Source organism: Acartia tonsa, chromosome 5 (assembly GCF_053477335.1).
Source record: "Acartia tonsa isolate MP-2025a chromosome 5, ASM5347733v1, whole genome shotgun sequence".
Lineage (NCBI taxonomy): Eukaryota > Metazoa > Arthropoda > Copepoda > Calanoida > Acartiidae > Acartia > Acartia tonsa.
The window spans coordinates 14,952,948-14,973,521 of record NC_137264.1 but is presented as its reverse complement, the minus strand read 5'-3'; the positions used below and the strand labels follow the sequence as shown (position 1 = coordinate 14,973,521).

The window sequence follows — 20,574 nt, the reverse complement described above, 5'->3', positions numbered from 1 at the left end:
CACTAAACACTTTTTGGAATTAAATGAAAAATGAAGAGGCGGAAGGTTAGTTTTTGTTTTTTTTGTTTCGTACTTTAAATCTGGTTAGGTTAGGTTATATTTGGTACTGGGAAATCCCACAGGGTTTTGGCCACCCGAAGCGGGTTAGGCATGTAAAAAATAACCTCTCATTAATTCAATTTATTTTGAAATTGGGGGTGGTTAATGCTCGATGGACACTTCAAGGGAAAGAACCTAGAAACCTAATTCGATTGACGCAGTGTTTTCGAGGGAACGCAAAAAATGCGTGAATTCTTATTTCTAACCTGTGCTCCATTCTTCCCTGCTGGTGCGTGGCATACCTCTCAACAGTGTCACACAACAGCTATCCGTCACACAGACTTCCCGATTGTTATAGTAGCTTCGCTACTCAATTGTCTCGCATCCTTGTTATTTCTGAAATGGATTTAGATTGTTGAACAAAGGTTTATTGTGATAGAATTTCGAACATTTTTTTAAAAAATCCATTAGTTCAAGTTGATTTTTACATTACAATTATAGTTTATTTAATATTATGTAGTTCGCAATTTTTAAACAAAGGTTTGTTTCGTACAGAAAAAAATATTTCATCAACTTAACCAGCAAGCGACAACTAGTTAAATTTCAAAAATGTCTATTTGATCAGTATCGTTAAAGCTAAAAATGTGGAATTGATTTACTTTCAACGGTAGAAAACGACAAAATAGTTTTCCTTGTATTTGAAACCACCCTCGTTTAAAAACCCGGGTTCAGAACTTAAAATCGGACCATTTCAGTAAAACGATGTACAGAATACGTAAAACCGTGCGCAAATTATTAGCGGCTAAAAATAAATGCGCAAATTTTGTCGAAACGCGGCTGTTTTTTTCTCACTTTTCTTCTGTCGTTCTGATGAATGTTTTTTGCTTTTGGTTGTTCTTGTGTTTCCATATCAGAACCTGAAAATCGTTTAATTTCCCAATTGGAAGCTGGTCAATTTGCGTTTTTCAGGATTCAGTAAAATATTAAAGTGGTTAGTTAAACTGGCTCTATACACGATTTTTTTATTAAATACGAATAAATCCGGTTACGCGTCGATTTTAATCCTAAAGAGTTGTCCACGGATGGAAAAATTAAGAAACAATCTATCTTAGCTAATGTTGTCAGATATTTCTCTCAGCCTTTGTAATGCAAATAAAAGCTATGATCCTGTGTTTTCGTGAAATCGACCGGCATCAGAAAATTTATATTTTAAATTAGCTTATTTTTGCATTAATTCTGTTCGTCCTTTAATGATATTCAAAAGCACGAGGATTGGAATGACATATTTTGATAACGAGAAATGATTCGACCATTAAAATAATTGGATCTACTGCAGTTCACGGTAAAATATTGCCAAAAATCTATGAATTTTAAAGGCTGCTAGCTGCCAAACGGCTGAACGTACAGATCATACCCGCACACCATTATAAGCGGTATAAGAAGGCCTACAAATAATCTGGAATAGCCAAGATCCAATGATGCACAGGGAAAGCTTCACTGAAGAAAAAAGGCGTAAAATAGGCCTTTTTCGCGCATTTTTTCTGCACTGCGAGATAATTATGCATTATTGATTTATGGCCATTTCAGATTATTTGTAGCCTTCTTATGTCGCTTAAAACAGTGTGCGGGCATGATCAGTTCGTTCAGCCGTTTGGCAGCTAGCAGCCTTTAAAATTCATAGATTTTTGGCAATATTCGTTACCAGCAATATTTTACCGTAAACTGCAGTAGCTCCAATTACTTTGTATGCTAGTCATACCACATTTATTCTTGCAAAAATCAAATAATTCTTATTTTCCTGGACATTTTAATAATCCAACACAGACCGTTATTTAATAGTTCAAAACTCAAATTTAAATTACCAAAAATATTGAGTTTTTTTTATTTGTGAAAAATCTGTGATAAGTTGGGTATGAAAAGAGAAAATTTCTTTTTGAATCTTTTGACAACATCCTGTAAATTTCTTGCGTCACTTATATTTAAAATAGTAGGTAGTAATTAAATTTCAAGCTTTACATGCGTTTTTATAAATAAGGTTATATTTTTATAGTTTATGCTCCTATGCTTTTAAATTTTATTCTTTTGAACTTTTGGTTATTTTCTCTGTGTTCTTTTAATTTATAATTACACATATTAATAAAAATATTATCACTAAATTCAACAAAAAAAAGTGCTTGAATAGCAACAATATATTTCAAAATATATATTATGTATATATTTAAATATAATAAAAACATGCATCCGTAAAGGTTCATCATAAAACTAGGGAAGAAATAACAAAAGTTGAACAACGGTTTTTAGAGATTTTGTTGAATGGTTTTTAATTATTATGACATGATCAACGAAATTTTTTTAACAAACGTGTACTTCAATCTCTAAGAGAAGCAAAGATTTTATTAGATAAAAAGGTCATTGGTATAGGGAAGTAAACTAAAAATGCACTAATCTTAATAAATGGCAAAAAATCTCATAAAAATTGAGCAAAATAAGAATCGGAATACTTTTAGTGATGCAAATACATCAAAATGCTTTCAATAAAAAAAAATCCCATCAACCAATGACCTAAAAAGGTCTTAAAAACAAAAGAAAATTTAATCATGAACGCATGTAATATTTTTATAGTTTGTATAAAACTTGGAAAATGCATAATTTTTAGAAATAAAATTTACAATTATTTTAACAATAATTTATTACATAATAAAACACGGGAAGGTTGCTTGTTTCAATGATTTTTTTGTTTTGATTGACTGCAACTATCAATCAATCAATGTTGCTGTTAAAGTTGAGACAAATGTAATGTATATAATAAGGGTTTCAAAGACAGTAGTAACAAAAACGTATCAAAAATATTAATGATATAAATAGTAAAAATAATAATAATTAAATATAATAAAAAGGTCTTTGTAAAAAGATGAATATGGTTTATGTAGGATTATAAAACAAAGACTGGGTTTCGTTTTAAAACTGATTTTGTTTTTATTCATCTGGTAGTAGGTATCACACGAATTTAAGTCATTTCATGGAAAAAACCTATGAAATATCCGACTCGAAAATTTATACTTGTATTTTATTATTATACAATTTTATTTACCTAAAAAAGAAACTCTGAATTAACTGCTTTTTGTCCCTTTATTTTTGTGTGCGTGTTGCAACTTAATATGGCGCCAAACACGTGTCGTTAAAATGCGCGAAACACTTGTGTTAAATGCTACGCGGCATTGCTACTTGGTGAGAAAAATGCGCCAAGCATTTGTTTCGTTGAATGTTGTTTCATCGTTCACACACACACTGTAAACCAGAAATCCTAAAAATAGAAAAATTTCATTGTTGTTTATTTTAATAGAAACATAACAGGATGTCTGTCTGTAGCAAAGGATCTTGCTAACAACCAAGCTCATATGGTTTTCAGTAAAGAGGTCTCAAGAGGAGTAGCCGCCATTCTTCTACAAACACAGTTACTATCCATACAGATAAGTCAGCTAATAAAAAGTTAATTTTGGGAACTATAGAATATAATTGAGAATGGTTATAGACAATCGCTTAACACAAGATACTTTTTACCTGCCCTAGAAATTAAAAATGCGCCCATACCTGATTTACTTTCCGGCGCCAAATTCCTTGGCGTCATCAGCTGAGATGTCTCCGTAGCGCCAGATGTTGAGATGTGCCTTCTTGGCCTTCTCCTGAGCCTCCATGTAGTCCTTCTGCAGGCTGGCTAGCTTGCGACCAACCTTTTTAAAGAGAAAATTAATATTTAAAGAAATAAGAAGATAAATTATTAAATAATGTAAGACTTGGGGAGACTAGGTAATCTAGAATCCTAGATTCATTTGAATTCAAGAACAATGAAGTGTTACTACCTAGTTTTATTTTCTTCTGTTCAATTATGAAAGGTACATTAACACACCATATATTCAAAAAATTATTATTTTCTATCATGTATCTTTCAAAATTATTGTTTCCTAGTTGTTTCATTCAATTTCAACAAGGTAATTTAGAATAAACTTGGGAGAAATCTATGAATTCTCTTAATGAAACTTTTCAATTACCTTGATTTTAAAAAAAATTATGAAAAATCACCTTTCTGTCGACCATAAGAAGGCCGTCCTCAACAAGACACTTGGCCACATCAAACTTCTTCTCAACTGTGTGAAGGGTGACGTATGTGTCCCCGCTTAGCCTGTACTCTACGTTCATGTTGAATGTCTGGTCCAGCAGATCGTTCCTAAGCTCCGTCACTCCCAAGGACCTCATCTCCTCGTCATCGGGCAAACTAAATAACAAAGCGATAAGTTCATTTCATGCAGTATGATCATATATTACTGAAATAAAGTAAATGCTCAAATAAGGTCCATAAAACAGTAAATTATAAATCTTTTAGATTTTTCATACAACCTATTATGGGACATATATGTTTAATAAAATATTTAAAAATGATAATTTCAACAAATTATGCCTTAAAAACCGGGTTTTCTAAAGGCCTTATTTTTCAAGATTTATGGACCATCACCATTTTAAAGATTGTGCATAATATGCATACATTTTTAAAATTCAAACTGCGCGGCTTGTGTACAAAAATGTTAGGCATACCGTTAGAATCACCATAAACTCTACAAAATTTTGTGCTAAGTATAGGAGCTTATTTTTTTAAAAAAAGACTTAAAATATTGCTAGAATCCAGAATCCGCGGAGAATCCACCATTTTTCTGGACGGATTCTTGTAAGAATTCGAATCCGGTCAAAAATTTGACTGATTGCCATCCCTAACCATGGGGAAATGACTTACCTAACCAGGGCAAGATTGTATAGCCGGGCAAAAGGTTGTTGTTGCTGTAGAGTGGCTGGCAGCGCAGCAATGTTAGTCCTGGGGATAGTAGCACGGTTTCCGTAGTCAACGTACAGCACATTTACATCGCCACCAGATACTTTTTCAACCTAGATTTTACAGCTTACAGCAGTCAAATTGTTTAATCCGTAAAAGCAAAATGACTCAACTGACAGAGAATCTTTATTTTTTTTTATTCCAACCCCCACCCCAATTTCTAGAGCCCAACAGCCTAAAACCTTGCCTAGACCTTCCTTATCATGGTGATAAATTGGCGCTTTCACACGAGTATTTGGTTAAGCACTGAACCCTTCCACGCCCAAACTTTTAAATTTATTGCAAAAAGAGGAAGGGGGGGGGGGGGGTATTTATCGTTTGCTTATTACTTTAGGTCAGATTCGGTTGGGGTATAATAGGTACTGGGTAGCCCAGCAGAGTAAAGACCCACAGCAGGGGCCAATAATTTACAATTCAATAATAAGAGGTGAGGAGTTTACTTGATCACTGCTAAACAGGCAGTGTGTATGAAATCACCTATAAATCATCCATGTTCTTATGAATACTTGAAGCTTACAAGTACAACAAATTACATTGTCTAAACCTACCTTAGCTCTGTACCACTGATTATCAACGAACTTGGCGGCGCACATCTCAATCTTCCTGGGCTGGTATGCACCGGCCAGGGGAGGGTTGGTCCTGAACTCCTCGCGCAGGTTGTCCATCAGCTTCTCCAGGGCGGGCCCGTCCTTTACAGAGCATCCGTACACCTTGCCGTCTTCAGTTACTTCAGAAACCAAGATCTAAATGAAATAGGATGAAACATGCTACAAATGTTTAGATTAATTAATATGGTACAAAAGTATAAAATCCTTATATTTACAGGTAAATATAATCCTTGTATAAAAGTAACAGGATGTCTTTTCTTGTTAAAACTAAAATTAAAAAAGTGGGAGGCGAAAGGGTCAAATCCCCAATTCCCTCATCAAGTGCCTATGGAGGTCTCTATTGGAGTAGCCGCTAGTAAATATTTAAAGGAGTAGTCTATTATTGGATGGATGGAATGGAGGAAAATCGACATTGGGGATTAAGACATTAGACTTTGTATTGATATACAATATACATCTAAAATCATCATAAACAAATTTAGCCCTTCTCTAAGCTAAAATCAATGATCGAAGAGTTTGGAACAAACACATCAAAATAGAATTCAACTAAAGTAACCAACGAATAAGGTAACGTGGTTCAATTTCCCTCCCCATCTTGCCTCATTATAATAACAACGCTTATATACCTAGTCCGAAGTAATAAATTTTTCTGCCAGATAGTTTAAGATAATTTTTCTATACCTGTTCATAAGAAACCTTTCTCTCTTCGTTCAAAACTTCTTTTTCATCTTGTGCATCTTCCTCCTAAACATTAGGGCAATCAATATACCACATTATTAGTTAGAAGATGTACATATCTTAGCACGATAGGGTGAAGTTTCTTTATATATAACGTGTCAGTATTAAACAACTAAATTTGATAGGATACACATTTGCATTGAGAAGATCTATAGTTAACAAATTTCGTCGCTTGTATTATAGGTTGAATCATGTGACATAAACAAAATGTTATTATCTTATGCTAGACTTATCTAAAGTTCTTACAATCTGGATAACTAACTATGTTTTGGTTAATTATGTAATAAGATACCAACTTTAAAATTCTAAGTTTAAAATTACGAAAGCTACTCTATAATTCACCTTATCCTCCTCTCCAGTATAGTTGGCCCAGATACGTGTCTTGGCGGCCTTGGCGCTGTCCTGTGCGTTCTGGATCATGTTGCCATACTGGGACCTACATATATTTAACAGTGATTAAAAGTTTTACTAATCTGCAAGTTTTTAAGAAGTGAGTCTATTGCCTACAAATTTAAAGTATTCGAATACTGAAAGTTGTAAGTATATCAAATAGGGCTGGCAATCCGCCCTATTTTTGGGTCGAAGTCAGATTCTTACAAAAATCTACCCCCCAAAAATCGGATCTATCCGTGGATTGTGGATTCTTGTGTTTTTTTGCGGATTATATGATTGTATAATATGTATATTACTGATTTTCGGATTCGGATTGCCAACCCTTTTTTCAAATCTATTTGAGAATGGCGAAGACGCACGATTACCCAGCTGCTATTTGAGATAGATACTTTATCTTTTTATGAAGATTACCTGTACCTATTAGGTAATTAATATGCAAGTCCTCAGTTGTTGGTTACATCTGGATTAGTTGAAAGTATTTTTTAAATTAGGAATAATGAAGAAAAAGCTTACTTTTCTGCCGTAAAATGCATAGAGGCGAATCCCTCCTGAACCAGATGTACGCTCAAATTCTTTCCATCCACCCACAAGTAGCCGATAAAGTTTCCGGCCTTGTCCATGGACTCAACCTCGATTTCGACCTCGCGTTGCATGGTCATTTCCTGGTGGAAGGTCAATTTTTTTTATATAATGCTTGAGTAAGCGGTAATAAGGGGGGGGGGGGGGGTGGAGTTCTGACGTTTATGCGTAAACAGTGATTACAGGCATTGAGTGAGAGGATAGGTTATTTCACCAAAAAGTTTCCTTAGATGCTGGGGGTGCATCCACTAGTTGTCTAATAGAGCATCACATGATAAAAGCAATACGGACGATCAATTTTTTTATAATTTATGGTGCTTATTTCCGGTAATGTTAGTAAAGCTTAGAATTTTCTTGGGGTTAAGTACTCGTAAATACTTCATACAATTTTTTTAAAAAGTAAATAAGAAAGGAGAGTAAAACCATTTAGGGTAAAGCTTTTTTTCGTTTTTTTTGGAAAAAAAATAGATGGTAAAAATTATTATTTTTAAATGGGACCAAGACAATTAGAAAGATCTCAGAAAAGTCGATCAGGTCCTAAATGGACGTAAACCAAAGATTTTGGGAAGTTTGTCAAAATTGATCTCAAAAACGGCACAGACTTCGTCCCGCCTCGAGGCGAAGTCGTTAGGGCATTTTCAAGCTTTAAAAAATCGATGACGTATTGATTTTATTACAGCATGCCCAAAAGGCAAAAGTTGCTAAATGTAATAAAGAGCATACACAAAAAAAATTATGAAGATAGGTCATTTTTTTCTACAGAAAAAAATAATTTTTCCGAAGTACGCGAGATTTGACTTATTTTCTCGAAAATTTCACGTTTTATATATAAATTTAAGAAGTTAGTATAAAAAGTGAAAAAAACAGAGTTCGCCCCGCCTCATAAAAAGTCTATTTGAGAAAAATCTATGCAAGCTTTTTCAAAGTTTTAAACGGAAATGGATAGCCCATTAGATTCTTAATAAGTCCCCTGAAGACGTCTAAGCTCTAGCTCTTACCAGTTTTTGTCCGACTTACCGTTTTTCCGACAGAAACAAAATAATCGGAATTTTTTTTTCGTCCGACTTTGAGACCCAAAAAGTACCCTTAAAATTCATCTCACAAAATTTTCATACTTTTTTGTAGGCAATTTAATAAGGAACAAATTTGATTTTATGTTTTTTTTGTCAGTAGATTAGAAAATGGAGAAAAGTTTAATTTCATGAAGGTGTGTCAAAAAATAAAGACTTCGCCCCAATACAGAGATCGCACCGCTTTACCCAATCAAATCTAATTTTTGTAATTTTTTGTTTGAGAGGGAAATAGAAGATAAAAGTAAAAAGAAATTAATCTAAATAAAAACATTTTTTCCATGTTTGTTTGTATAACTTGTAATTCAAAGTAAAGGTTGACAAACAAAGCTTGATTTTTATGTTAGCACCTCCTAAACGGGGCTCGTCGGAGTATATATTTATATTATATTATTACCCTTAAAATCACCCAATACCAAAATTGTTATTAACACTTATTTGTTTCCTTTTAAACTCGCAGGGTTATAAACTATTCTACCAATAACTTAGGTGAACACGAAAAGAACGCAAATCAAATGAATGTTTATTGTCTTATCCCCTAATATCCCTGCATTTATATAATAATTCAATAAAAGTTTACTCATTTAAAGATTTTTTGCATTATATTTAAAATTGCCTTGACATGAAGTAGACACTCGTCACCGAAGGGTTCACCCTTCTGTACGTCTCCAGAGGGCATGGTTCTGGTGCTACGGACACAAGAGATTCCTCCCAGCAGGAAGGTCAGCACACAAGTCTCTTTGGGAATATAAACACGGAATCTGGAACCGCTGGCTACAAACTCGACAACTCCCTAAAAAAATTATTCTTAAATTAATATCTACAAAATATGCATTACGATTTTATTGTCTACATAAATAAAAAAAATAACTACATCAAGGAAAGGAAATAAATAATATCCTTATATTAAAGTAGCAGATTCTCTGTCTGTTTGTCTGTCTATCTGTGTGTAACAAAGGATTTCGGTAAACGCTGAACCGATAAGGTTCTCCATTACAGTGTAGCTTCTCATAGGCCTTGGGAAGGTTTATAGCTAATTTGGGATAGGGTAACACCATCCTCAAAAGAGAAATCGCAAAAAAAACATAACTAACCACATATAGCGGCGAAACAGCTGATCTTAATATAGATCGAAAAATAGATGTCCATAGAGGCCTCTTGTATCGTAGCAGCCAGTTGTAAATAATAAAATATTAAAAGTGAATAACTTACTGTAAGTTTTCCAGCTCTCTGCAAGGATGGGAGGAAGGTCTTGCACTTGGTCAAGTTTCCAGTCATGTCATTCACCTTGAGACACCACAATACAATCATTACTTTGAACCAGGAAGCTAAGGAACATTGGGTGGTTTTATAAAACACCCTTGTTAAATGGCTTGAAAATTTAGGTACTTTAATTCATTTCTAATTGTACAAACTAGCAGTGTTCAAATGTTTTATCTATAAATGGGGTAATTTTATTTATCAAAATTGAGAATTTACACCAATTTAAATTTCTTTGTCCTATCCCTTAAGATTGAAATTATACTTTTGCAGTAGTAGGGAAATAACAAAGTATATTTAAATTACATTTCAATGGTTATTTTAAAAGACAGGGGTGCAAAATTTCAAATATTTTCATTGTAGAAATAAATAAATGAAAAGGATGCAAGGGGGAGGGGGAATGATATACAGTACACTCTTGAGTAACATTTAAAAATTTTCAAGTAAAGATATGTTCTGTGTCAGTATTAAGCTAAAAAAAATTGACCAACTTTCAATTTTGTTGCCAACTTGGAAAAATAAGTAACGAATATGTTCCTTATGGCTGGGCTTGTTCTTCTTGTCGTGCATTCCCTTCAGTGACTTTATTGCCTTGTCTTCAGCTTGCATAAGCTCGTCGTATCTGGAAAGATAAATATCAAGTTAGGTGTCTTGTTCGATACTAGACGTTGAAAATACTACTCATAGCTACAGTTTGGCGGGTGACTGTGAGAGTAGTGAATATTTGGCCCGTAAACTAGCGCATTTAGAACTTAAAACCCAAGATAATGCAATCAAAGGGTTGGTTGGTGAACTTTGGACAGTAAAGATAAATAAAATCTATACCTGGAGCTTCTCTGGTCATTATCAGTAGCATATCTGACTACTGTGGCCAGCCCTTGGATACTTTAGATATAAGAAACTATACCTGGAGCTTCTCTGGTCATTATCAGTAGCATATCCGACTACTGTGGCCAGCCCTTGGATACTATAGATATAAGAAACTATACCTGGAGCTTCTCTGGTCATTATCAGCAGCATATTTGACTACTGTGGCCAGCTCTTTGATACTATAGAATAAGAAACTATACCTGGAGCTTCTCTGGTCATTATCAGCAGCATATCTGACTACTGTGGCCAGACCCTTAGATACTAGAGCCTCAGCAATGTTTACTCCACCTAAATATTTAAGTAAATGAGGAAGATTGTTGACAACTGGGTTTTGTTGCAGTAACGGAAAATATTTCTTAAATCTATGCATGATGGTTTTTATTCATATTTGCAACAATATAATAAGCCAGTTCTTTAAGAACAGTTGATTTTTAAAACAATAACTTTACATGACAAAAAAACCTTCTAAATAAAGAGAGTAGATCTTATAAAAATACCAAGAAACGTTATTTAGTAGCAACAAATAAAAAGCTTTAAGGACTGTTAGCAATTTAGGAATACTATATCGGAAAGACGGACATATGCTGGTATTAGAGTAGCAGCGATGGTAATAACACCTTACCAATGACAACAGTACAACAGGTCTTTTCAGGGAAGTCAGGATCTCCACCCTGGGCAGGTCTGGCTGCTTGCACGTAGTCAACAGTAACCTTGATAGATAAGATATTTAGATGGATGGAACATTATTATATATAAACCTGAATTTCATAACAATAATTTTCTATCTAATAGATAGACGGATAAGAAAAAATATAAAATCGATAGAAAATATACCAGAAAATCAAGTCAAATGAAAAATGGACAACTAACACAAAATTTCACTACTTTAGCAACGGAAAAAATTGTCACCCGCAAACAAACATTAACTTTTCAAATACTTGATACTAATGATTTGGAGATCCATGTGGCCATAAAAATGGCAAGAAGCATTTTTTTTAATTGGTAGAAATCTAAACCTATATAATTTTTTTAAAGATGCTATACCTGAACATTATGGCCAATAACTTTCTTCCTAAGGAACTCTCTAGCCTCAAACATAAAGGGGATATCATACAGAGGTCTGAATCCCTTTTGTCTGGTTCTGTTACCGTCCTCTGTCTTGTCCTCTAGCTTAGGAGGCCTTAAAAAATAAAATAAAACTTTCTATAAACAATGGCCTTAAAGTTAAAATAAGGTTGTTAACATCTTAATAGCAAACACCAAAAAATCAGACAGTAGATCAATTGAATATTAACAATATAGATTATCAGCACTAAGAATGACTAAAAATTGAAAAAGTAACGGCTAACGGCTTTTACTTTTCAACTTTTTGTTCGATTTTTGGAAAATAGACCTACTAAGGATTACTCATGCAAAGTTTCATAATGAAATTCGGATTCTAAGTGCCATTTGCGTATTAATTACGAGATAGTTGCATTAAAAAAACCTTTTCAATTGTCATTTCTAATCCTACTGCTAATAGTTCATTGAAGTTAACAGTTAACTTCAAGAAGTGGCTTTTACACCTTCCTTCTCACTTATTAATAAGATAAACCTACTTGATAGAAGCCAAATGAATTTTCTTGAATTCTTTTCCAACTTTAACAACAATGGCGTCTCCGTTGACAATCTCAACAACTTTGCCTGTAAATTCTCTATCCTAAAGAAGAAAAAAAACAATTAGGGGTTGTCCTTAGACAAGGAAGCGTGGTTGACAAGTAGTTAGGGCCGGTTGCCCAATTGCAATTTTTGGAGAAGATGTTTAGACATCACAAAAGGATATTACTATTTAATTTCCCCTGTGCCTTACTGCACTGCATATTTCCGTAACTAGCGAAAACGCAACTAGAGGCCTCTAGGGGCACTTTACGAGGTGAAGGGTCGATAATTTATTTCTAATTTTGCATTTTAGGGAGTGTAATATTTCATTAAGGATGTTTTTTTTTTCAGAAAAGAGTTACTTCCGTTTAGAAAGTGTAACGCATTATAGGACATTAATATGAAGTGTTTTACTGGTTAACGAATTGACGAGATATTTCGGTACAGACACACATATTGCCTCTATTATAGAAGGATTAAAATGTACTATTTTCTACCTTATCAGCAATGTTTGAAACGGGAGCTTTGTAATTTTTCCACAATCTAGCTCTTCTATCCTTGGCGGCTTTCTCTGCAGCCCTGTACTTCTCTGGTCCAGCGGTTACCTTAACATATTTTTATAAAATAAAGTAGGGCAACAAAATCATGGGTTATCAGGTTCAAGCAAAAAGGTGAGGGTGGGGGGGGGGGGGGGGTTTCTATTGGTATAAAGGATTAATATAAAAGTCCTAAAAAAGTGGCCTGTACACTTCAACTGTATACTTTGACTAACTCTTAAGGGGATAGAAATCATGCAAATGAATAATTTGTAATAAAACCACAATTATCTTACATTCAGTACAACAATACTACTAGAACAAGGATGACAACATACTGAAATAGCGAATCACAAAAAAATCATGAATGATCAAACGGACAAAGTAAGAAAACTTATTGAAAATCACGAAACCTTTATTAATTAGATATTAAATACATAAACGGTGTCTTTTATAGCATGACCGACAGACTGACGGACCAAGTAAGCTGTATACTGAAAGCTCATTAGTTAGAGGATATATACAAAATATAGACAATAATATCACATTTTCTCCTTTGTGTTACGAACGGACATACTAATTGAATAGAAGAGCATCTTCGCTGACGCTACTAAAAATCAATTTCTCTTACCTTAGCAATGGACCAATCTACGCACTTGGCCATACCCTCCTTCAGCAGAGCCTCGGCAATGTTTCCATTGGGGTGCATCACTGACCCAACAAAATTGTTATTGTTGCTTGACTCAAGGATAACCTCAACCTCTCTCTAAATAGAAAATATGAATCTATTTTTTATTTTAACACGGTATACTATTTGCTTTTACACCAGTGCATTCGCCACTAGCATCTAAGGGCTTTGTAACAAAAGGAAGATAGTAGAATAACCCTTAATAAAATTACAAAACAAACGCTAACCACCCCCCTCCTTTATTTCAAATCATTTCAAAAACAAGGTTTCAGTGCTCAACTAATCACTCAGTGTGAAAGCGCCAAAAAAAACATTAATAAAGCAATGGGATATACTACCCTAAAAATTGTGAAACTATCAGTTCGTCCGTTTATAAGATCATACTGGATATACAAAAGAAACTGAACACTTACATTATAATCATAATGGGCTACGCAATACCTGTAAAAGTCTGGATTCTGTGAAGAAATGGGCCTCGCAAGCATATTCCTCGCTCAGTTTAGCGTCTGGCTTGCCCTGAGCATCCAGTTTGGTGGAGGGGCAACGAACTCCAGAAAGCATCAAAGTGATCTAGATAGATAGTTTGTTGATATAGAATTAAGATACAAGGGATAGAATGTCAGATTCATTGAAAGAAAAATAGATAGTACCTATATTATTAAATAAATTAACAGGATGTCTCTCTGTTTGTACCGAAGGACCTCGCTAACCACTGAACCGATCGGTTAACAGGGTAGCTTCACATAGGTCCTGGGAAGATTTAGTGGGGAAAACCCCAAAAAAATCACCTCTAGATAAAACTTACCCCTTGCATGCTATGTTGGTCATGTCTACGCCGTGCATCCACCTCTACTACAGCAGCAACACCATCAGCAGCAGGAGCAGAGCCAAGAACCAACAACTACAATCTCCCATCCTTCCGAGAGATTCATCATCAACTCCCAGAGGTTTTTCATCAACTCTGACAATGAGGCCTCCACCTCAGCTAAACTGTGTTTTTAAATTGGTTGACAAAGAATAAGACAACTCCAGCCTGTCTAATTCGGCTACTTTTACTTATTGCTGGAATTGAACAAAATCCTGGTCCCAGTGACATATGGCTATGTTCACTCTGCTCCAAAAGAGTAGCAACCATCTCGGTTCAGTGCTCCACCTGCGAAAATTGGCTCCATGTCAAATGCTCCGGTTTTAAAACATCCAAAGAAAGGAGAAATATTACACACTGGACTGGACCATGCTGTGCCCCCTCATCACCCCCTACACCCCCGCAACATGCCCCCCTGCCCCCGCAACGAGCCCCCCTGCCCCCGGTTCGAGCCCCCCTGCCCCCGCAACGAGCCTCCTTGCCCCCGCAACGTGCCCCCCTTCCCCCCCGTCGTGTACCCCCTCCCCCCCGTCGTGACCCCCCGCCACCTCATCATGCTCCCCCCACCCCCACCCCCCCTATCATCAACAACTCAAGCTACAACTGCAGAATACTACAATGGAACATCAACGGAATTAGTAGTAAACTCGATGAACTATTAGATTACATGGAGAAACGAAAGGTTCTTGTGGCGGCTGTTCAAGAAACAAAACTTACAGCCAAATCTAAACATCCCAAAGCCCCTGAATACACATTCATCAGACAGGACAGAGGTGTCAACAAAGGTGGTGGACTTGCTTTCCTTATTCATAAGGAAGTTTGTTTCACACTTGAGAAAACCCCTCAGAGCCTGGAACAGGATCAACATATTGAGTCAATGACCATCAGCATCCCAGGAGAAGACTCACCCTTGTATATACGCAATGTGTATATTCCACCACAGAGTAGTTGCAGCCAGGGATATATTCCCTCACTTGATAATCTCTTTGATAATCTCGGTGAAAACTACTTTGTCTGTGGCGACCTAAATGCTCACAATGAACTTTGGTTAACTGGCTCAACACCTGATGCCAGAGGTAATGCCCTTGCTGACATCGTTACAGGGCAAGATTGTGGTTTTCTGAATGAAGACCTCCCTACCAGAGTAACCAGCACTTCATCAACATCACCTGACATATCCATCGCCTCTGCTAGTCTATTAGCTACCTCCAAATGGCAGGTAGAAAACAGGCTAAGCTCAGATCATCTGCCTATCATTATCAGTATTACAGCTGAACTGAAAAAGTTTAATTCCCGCCCATCTACCTTCATGAACTTCTCGAAAGCTGACTGGCCAAAGTTTCAATCCTTTACTGAAAATATTTTTGCTAATGCCAGAGAAGTCACAAATGTCCTTCAAGCTGAAAAACATTTTAGAAAAACCCTTCAAAAAGCCTCCAAAAGATTTATTCCTGCTGGCCGCATCCCTAAAATCTTAAATGCTCTTCCTACTGAAGCTGTAAGACTGATAGAGAACAGAGACACCATCAAGAACACCAACCCAGCTGACGATAGAATACCTGATCTAAACAAGGAGATCAACAATGTCATCAACAATCATCGCAAAAACAAGTGGCAGGAACACCTTGCCAGCTGTCAGGCGGGTTCTAAGAAACTCTGGAAAACGATAAAAAGTTTAAATAACCATCCACAACAACCAGACAACCAAGGCATAGCATTCAATGGCAAAACCTACCTGAATGCTAAGGATATAGCAACACAGTTCAACAAGCAGTACACTCCACCTTCTGACAAAAAACCTCTCCAGGCACTTAGGAAAACTCTGAGAGCCATGAAGAGGAAAGCCAGGAACCAACCAATCATCTTCACCCCAGAACAGACCAGCGCAGCTATCAAAAAGGCCAAGAACTCCAAAGCTCTTGGACCTGATGACATTTCGCCTCTCATGCTTAAACATCTTGGACCACATGCAATTAAATTTCTCACCAACATCTTCAACAAATGCATGAAGGACTCTGTCATCCCCAGCCTGTGGAAAACTGCCAAGATCATCCCCCTCCTAAAACCCGGCAAATCTTCAGACCTTGGACCTAGCTACAGACCTGTTTCTCTCCTTTCTCCTGCAATCAAGATCCTTGAAGCTCTCCTACTTCCCTATGTAAATGAAGCTGTTCAACTTGCCGATCACCAACACGGTTTTAGGAAGGGCAGATCAACCACAACTGCACTCCAGAGTATTTTAGACCACATCAACAACGGTTTAAATAGGAAAAAGCCAGTACACAGAACTGTCTCCGTCGCAATTGACCTGTCCCGTGCCTTCGACACGGTTGACCACCAGATCCTGCTGGACGACATAAACCAACTCAACCTGAACGATTACATCAAGAAATTTCTATGTTCATATCTCAGAGGCAGGCAGACATATGTAATGTTCCGTAATTCCAAGAGCAAATACAGGAAAGTCAAACAGGGTGTCCCACAGGGAGGTGTCCTGTCCCCTGTACTTTTCAACTTATATATGTCGTCCATGCCATCACCACCTGGCTCCATTAATCTTGTATCATATGCAGATGATGGAAATATCCTCAACTCTGGCCCTGCTATAGAACCAATTGTCAAGGAAATCAACATCTACTTATCCACCCTTGATACATGGTTTAAAAGTCGAAATCTCAACATCTCACCCTCTAAATCTTCGGCAACCCTGTTCACAACAAGTTCCAATGAAATCAACATTGAACTTGGCGTTGAAATAGCAGGAGAAAGTGTACCCACAAGGACTCTGGCAGGAAATTGACAACTTATTCATACGTACTGTACTAAATCAATCTTTACGTGGACTAATTTAACCAAATTAGGGTTTTTTTAGGTTTTTTTATAATTCATACAACCCCCTTAAGTTATTCATTACAATAGAATACAATTTTAAAATTTATTTACTGTGTAAATATGCATAAATATGACGTTTTTACTGACAATGAGGTTGATTTTTACTTAAAGCATTTTTCTTGTAGACAATAAAATGATTATAACTTTCGTTCTATTTAAGATAAATTGATGAAATAAAAAGTATTTTCAATTTTATTATGCTGAGAAGTCACCTATTGGTTTTAAGAAATAATAAACCCCTTTGAGTTGGGGAGGGGGGGGGGGGGCGTTGAGTATCGAAATAATGAAACTAATGTAAATTTCTTTTTATGGTGGGTTTTAATGATTCATATAGCAGCCAAACTGTTTTTAGGCAATACCCCTTTGTCTGTCTGTCCCTCTGTCTGTCTGTTTTTTTGTCTGTCTGTCACTCCACTTGTCAGTCTATCTGTCTAACTGCCTCTTTTTCGGATTTCAATGAATCATCTAGCAAAGCCTAATTCTAATTTGTTAATGCCTCAAAAACTGTCTGTCTGTCCGTCTGTCTGTCTATCCCTCCATCTGTCTGATCATTCACAGGTTCTCTATTGGATTTTATTTAATGAATTGTCTATTATGGTCAAACTGTAATTTGATCATTCTTCTTGCCTGTCTGTCTGTCTCGTCTATCTGCTGAGTTTCTACCATTGGTCTAACAGACTGATTCACTTAATTATCCCCTTACGGTCGGGCCCCTTACCGCACCTTAATCAGTCGGGGGGGGGGGGGGGGGGGGGTCACCCCCCTGCAACCAACCCCTAGCCCTCCGGGGCTTAAAAAAATCCTATAAATGAACCTAACCTTATTTTTCTCAGACACCATTTGACCAATAGGGATGATTTCTTAAACTTAAGCTTTTATGATTATAAACTAACTCCTAGATTATAAGTCACCCCCTGCCGCCAACCCCTAGCCCTCCAGGGCTCCAAAAACCCTAAAAATGAACCTACCTTTATTTTTCTCAGAAACCATTTGACCAATAGGGATGATTTCTTAAACTTAAGCTTTTATGGTTATAAACTAACTTTTAGATTTTAAGTCGCCCCCCTGCCGCCAACCCCTAGCCCTCCGGGGCTCCAAAAAATCCTAAAAATGAACCTAACCTTAATTTTCTCAGAAACCATTTGACTAATAGGGATGATTTCTTAAACTTAAGCTTTTATGATTATAAGCTAACTCCTAGATTATAAGTCACCCCCTTGAAAATAAAGGTTAGGTTCATTTTTATGGGTTTTTTTGATCCCCGGAGGACTAGGGGTTAGCAGCAGGGGGGTGACTTCTATACCAAAAGCTAGTTTATAACCATAAAGGCTTAAGTTTAAGAATTCATCTCTATTGGTCAAATGGTTTCTGAGAAAATTAAGGTTAGGTTCATTTTTAGGGTTTTTTTGAGCCCCGGAGGACTAGGGGTTGGCGGCAGGGGGGTGACTTCTAAACTAGAAGTTAGTTTATAACCATAAAAGCTTAAATTTAAGAAATCATCCCTATTGGTCAAATGGTTTCTGAGAAAATTAAGGTTATGTTCATTTTTAGGGGGGTTTTGAGCCCCAGGGGGCTAGGGGATGGGGGTAGGGGGTTGACTTTGAAACCATAAGATGTTCATACCCCTAAAAGCTTAAGTCCAAAAAATTTGCATGGTTCATCAAGTGGTTCCGGAGAACCCCCCCCCCCCCAGCATCAAAAAAGCTTCAGTTACGTCCCCCTTTTAAACGTAAGCTTTTCTTATATGTCAACATAACATATCTAAATTTCATAGAGATCCGCAGCCGTTTTCCCTGCTGACCGCCTGCTGCGGCCGCTGAAATTTATATTTGATATTTCTAATACAAAATTTACTTAAAGATAAACATTTTCTGTAAAAAAATTGTTCTTCTAGCTTCAAAAATAAGAAAATTACAGCCGTTTAAAATTTTTAAGTAAAAAAGGTTGTTAAAGGGCGAATATAGGTTTGATATAATATGAGCTTATTTCAAAGGTGCCATTATATAGATTATAAATAACTTAAAGATATTGACATATCTAATTGTATAAGTCTGTTTATAGCTTAAAACCTTTCTAACTCAAGATAATATTATGTAATAAGTGTGGTTCCCTAAGAACTCAATTACCCTAGCATCACACAAGGCTTCGTAGCAAGGTTGAATTAAAAAGCTTTCGTTAAAGGATAGTCGTAATAACGTGGAAACCAATTAATCAGGGGTAAATATACCCATCTTCTACCTTAATACAAATTATATAAAGTAAAATATTTAAAAGTTTAAAAAAACATCAAATAATGTAAAAAGTAAAAAAAAAATAATTGATAAAATTTTCTTGGAGGAAGAATGATTTCAAATCCCTGTTTTTTTTAAGGTTCGTGTGTGTGTGTGTTAAAATTGCGTACATCAGGGTTTTTATATTTTCCAGAATCAACCAATGATCTTTGTACAGAAAATAAACTTTAAGACGTATTATTTACCCTAGTCAAAACTTTTACGCAAATTATTTCTACGCTTTTTAAAAATTGAATTAAAGAGTATATGATCTAAAATAATAAACATTTAAATTATCATTTAAGATGCGTGCCATTGTAATAGTCAATCAAACTTAAGCAAAATAGTCAAAAAAAAGTCTTGTAAAGGGCTAAAATAAACCGTTTGTCGTCAATCTCATTTATCATATGTTCAATTGAAACAGAAAATTGCAAAATCTACTTAAGGATTTTTTTGAATTTTTAAATTTGGCATAGATATTCTAAAAGTATGAAATGGCACCTTTCATATAAGCTCATATCATATCGAACCTATATTCGCCCTTTAAATAAAAAGGTGAACTAAGCAAAAATTGACTTTGACTTATAAAAGGTCGGAAATTTATTATCAAACAGGGGACTTGCACAAAAAAGATTTAGCCCTCTAGGTCTAATAGGAACTGAGATAATAGGGGGGGAGCGTTGAACGCCCACCCCATCACCAACCGATTAAGGTGCGGCAAGGGGCCCGACTGTTAAGGGTTAATAATACATATTTAATAATTCATATTAAAATCGATAATACTGTAAAAATGGTTGAATGCTTGTTTCAATAGAAAATTAGATTTAACTAATAATAATGTTGAATCTTGTACCAGGAGATAAACAAATAACCTTGTGTTGCAATAAAAAATAAAAAAAATTATCCAATTTACTTATGAAAAAAAGTGTAATACTGTATCTATAATCTTTTTGTACATAAATGATAATAATATCAGGTTATATTCCATTAATTTTTAACCACCTAAATTTTTTGACACTTACAACTTTTAACAGCTCCCTTTAACCAAAATCAAGGATAGTTTATTTAAGTATGTCACCAAAACTTCATTACATAAGTAATACATTTTTACAAACTTTAAAAAGAGGATTGGGAAATATCTCCCTCCCCAACATTAACTCTAATCACTATTGTAAACAATATTAAAAGTTATAAATATATATCAATCAAGATCTTTAGAGGTATTAACTGTGGTTTAATTACATAT

At 35.6% G+C, this 20,574-nt stretch overlaps 2 protein-coding genes across 5 annotated transcripts in view; both read right to left on the bottom strand.

Annotated features, from left to right (window-relative positions):
• Positions 1–20,574, bottom strand: part of LOC145318830 (uncharacterized) — a 78,656-nt gene that overhangs the window by 55,886 nt on the left and 2,196 nt on the right. For all 3 annotated transcript variants that reach the window (XM_080160469.1, XM_080160471.1, XM_080160470.1), the window contains exon 2: positions 306–437. In XM_080160469.1, coding sequence (XP_080016595.1) covers positions 306–339 — 34 coding nt within the window. In that variant the 5' untranslated portion in view covers positions 340–437. The remainder of the gene's footprint in view (positions 1–305; positions 438–20,574) is intronic.
• Positions 2,214–20,574, bottom strand: part of Tudor-SN (Staphylococcal nuclease domain-containing protein 1) — a 472,363-nt gene continuing 454,002 nt past the window's right edge. Inside the window, exons 7-25 of one of the 2 annotated variants that reach the window (XM_080160473.1) lie at positions 13,743–13,871; positions 13,245–13,379; positions 12,575–12,682; positions 12,038–12,138; positions 11,484–11,619; positions 11,062–11,149; positions 10,640–10,727; positions 10,110–10,191; positions 9,522–9,599; positions 8,926–9,102; positions 7,174–7,322; positions 6,610–6,703; positions 6,211–6,273; positions 5,470–5,664; positions 4,826–4,974; positions 4,120–4,312; positions 3,631–3,770; positions 2,595–3,343; positions 2,214–2,414 (exon numbers count right to left, since the gene is read on the bottom strand). In XM_080160473.1, the coding sequence (XP_080016599.1) occupies positions 3,636–3,770; positions 4,120–4,312; positions 4,826–4,974; positions 5,470–5,664; positions 6,211–6,273; positions 6,610–6,703; positions 7,174–7,322; positions 8,926–9,102; positions 9,522–9,599; positions 10,110–10,191; positions 10,640–10,727; positions 11,062–11,149; positions 11,484–11,619; positions 12,038–12,138; positions 12,575–12,682; positions 13,245–13,379; positions 13,743–13,871 (2,100 nt within the window). In that variant the 3' untranslated portion in view covers positions 2,214–2,414; positions 2,595–3,343; positions 3,631–3,635. The remainder of the gene's footprint in view (positions 2,415–2,594; positions 3,344–3,630; positions 3,771–4,119; positions 4,313–4,825; positions 4,975–5,469; positions 5,665–6,210; positions 6,274–6,609; positions 6,704–7,173; positions 7,323–8,925; positions 9,103–9,521; positions 9,600–10,109; positions 10,192–10,639; positions 10,728–11,061; positions 11,150–11,483; positions 11,620–12,037; positions 12,139–12,574; positions 12,683–13,244; positions 13,380–13,742; positions 13,872–20,574) is intronic. The other variant, XM_080160472.1, reaches the window with a different exon arrangement.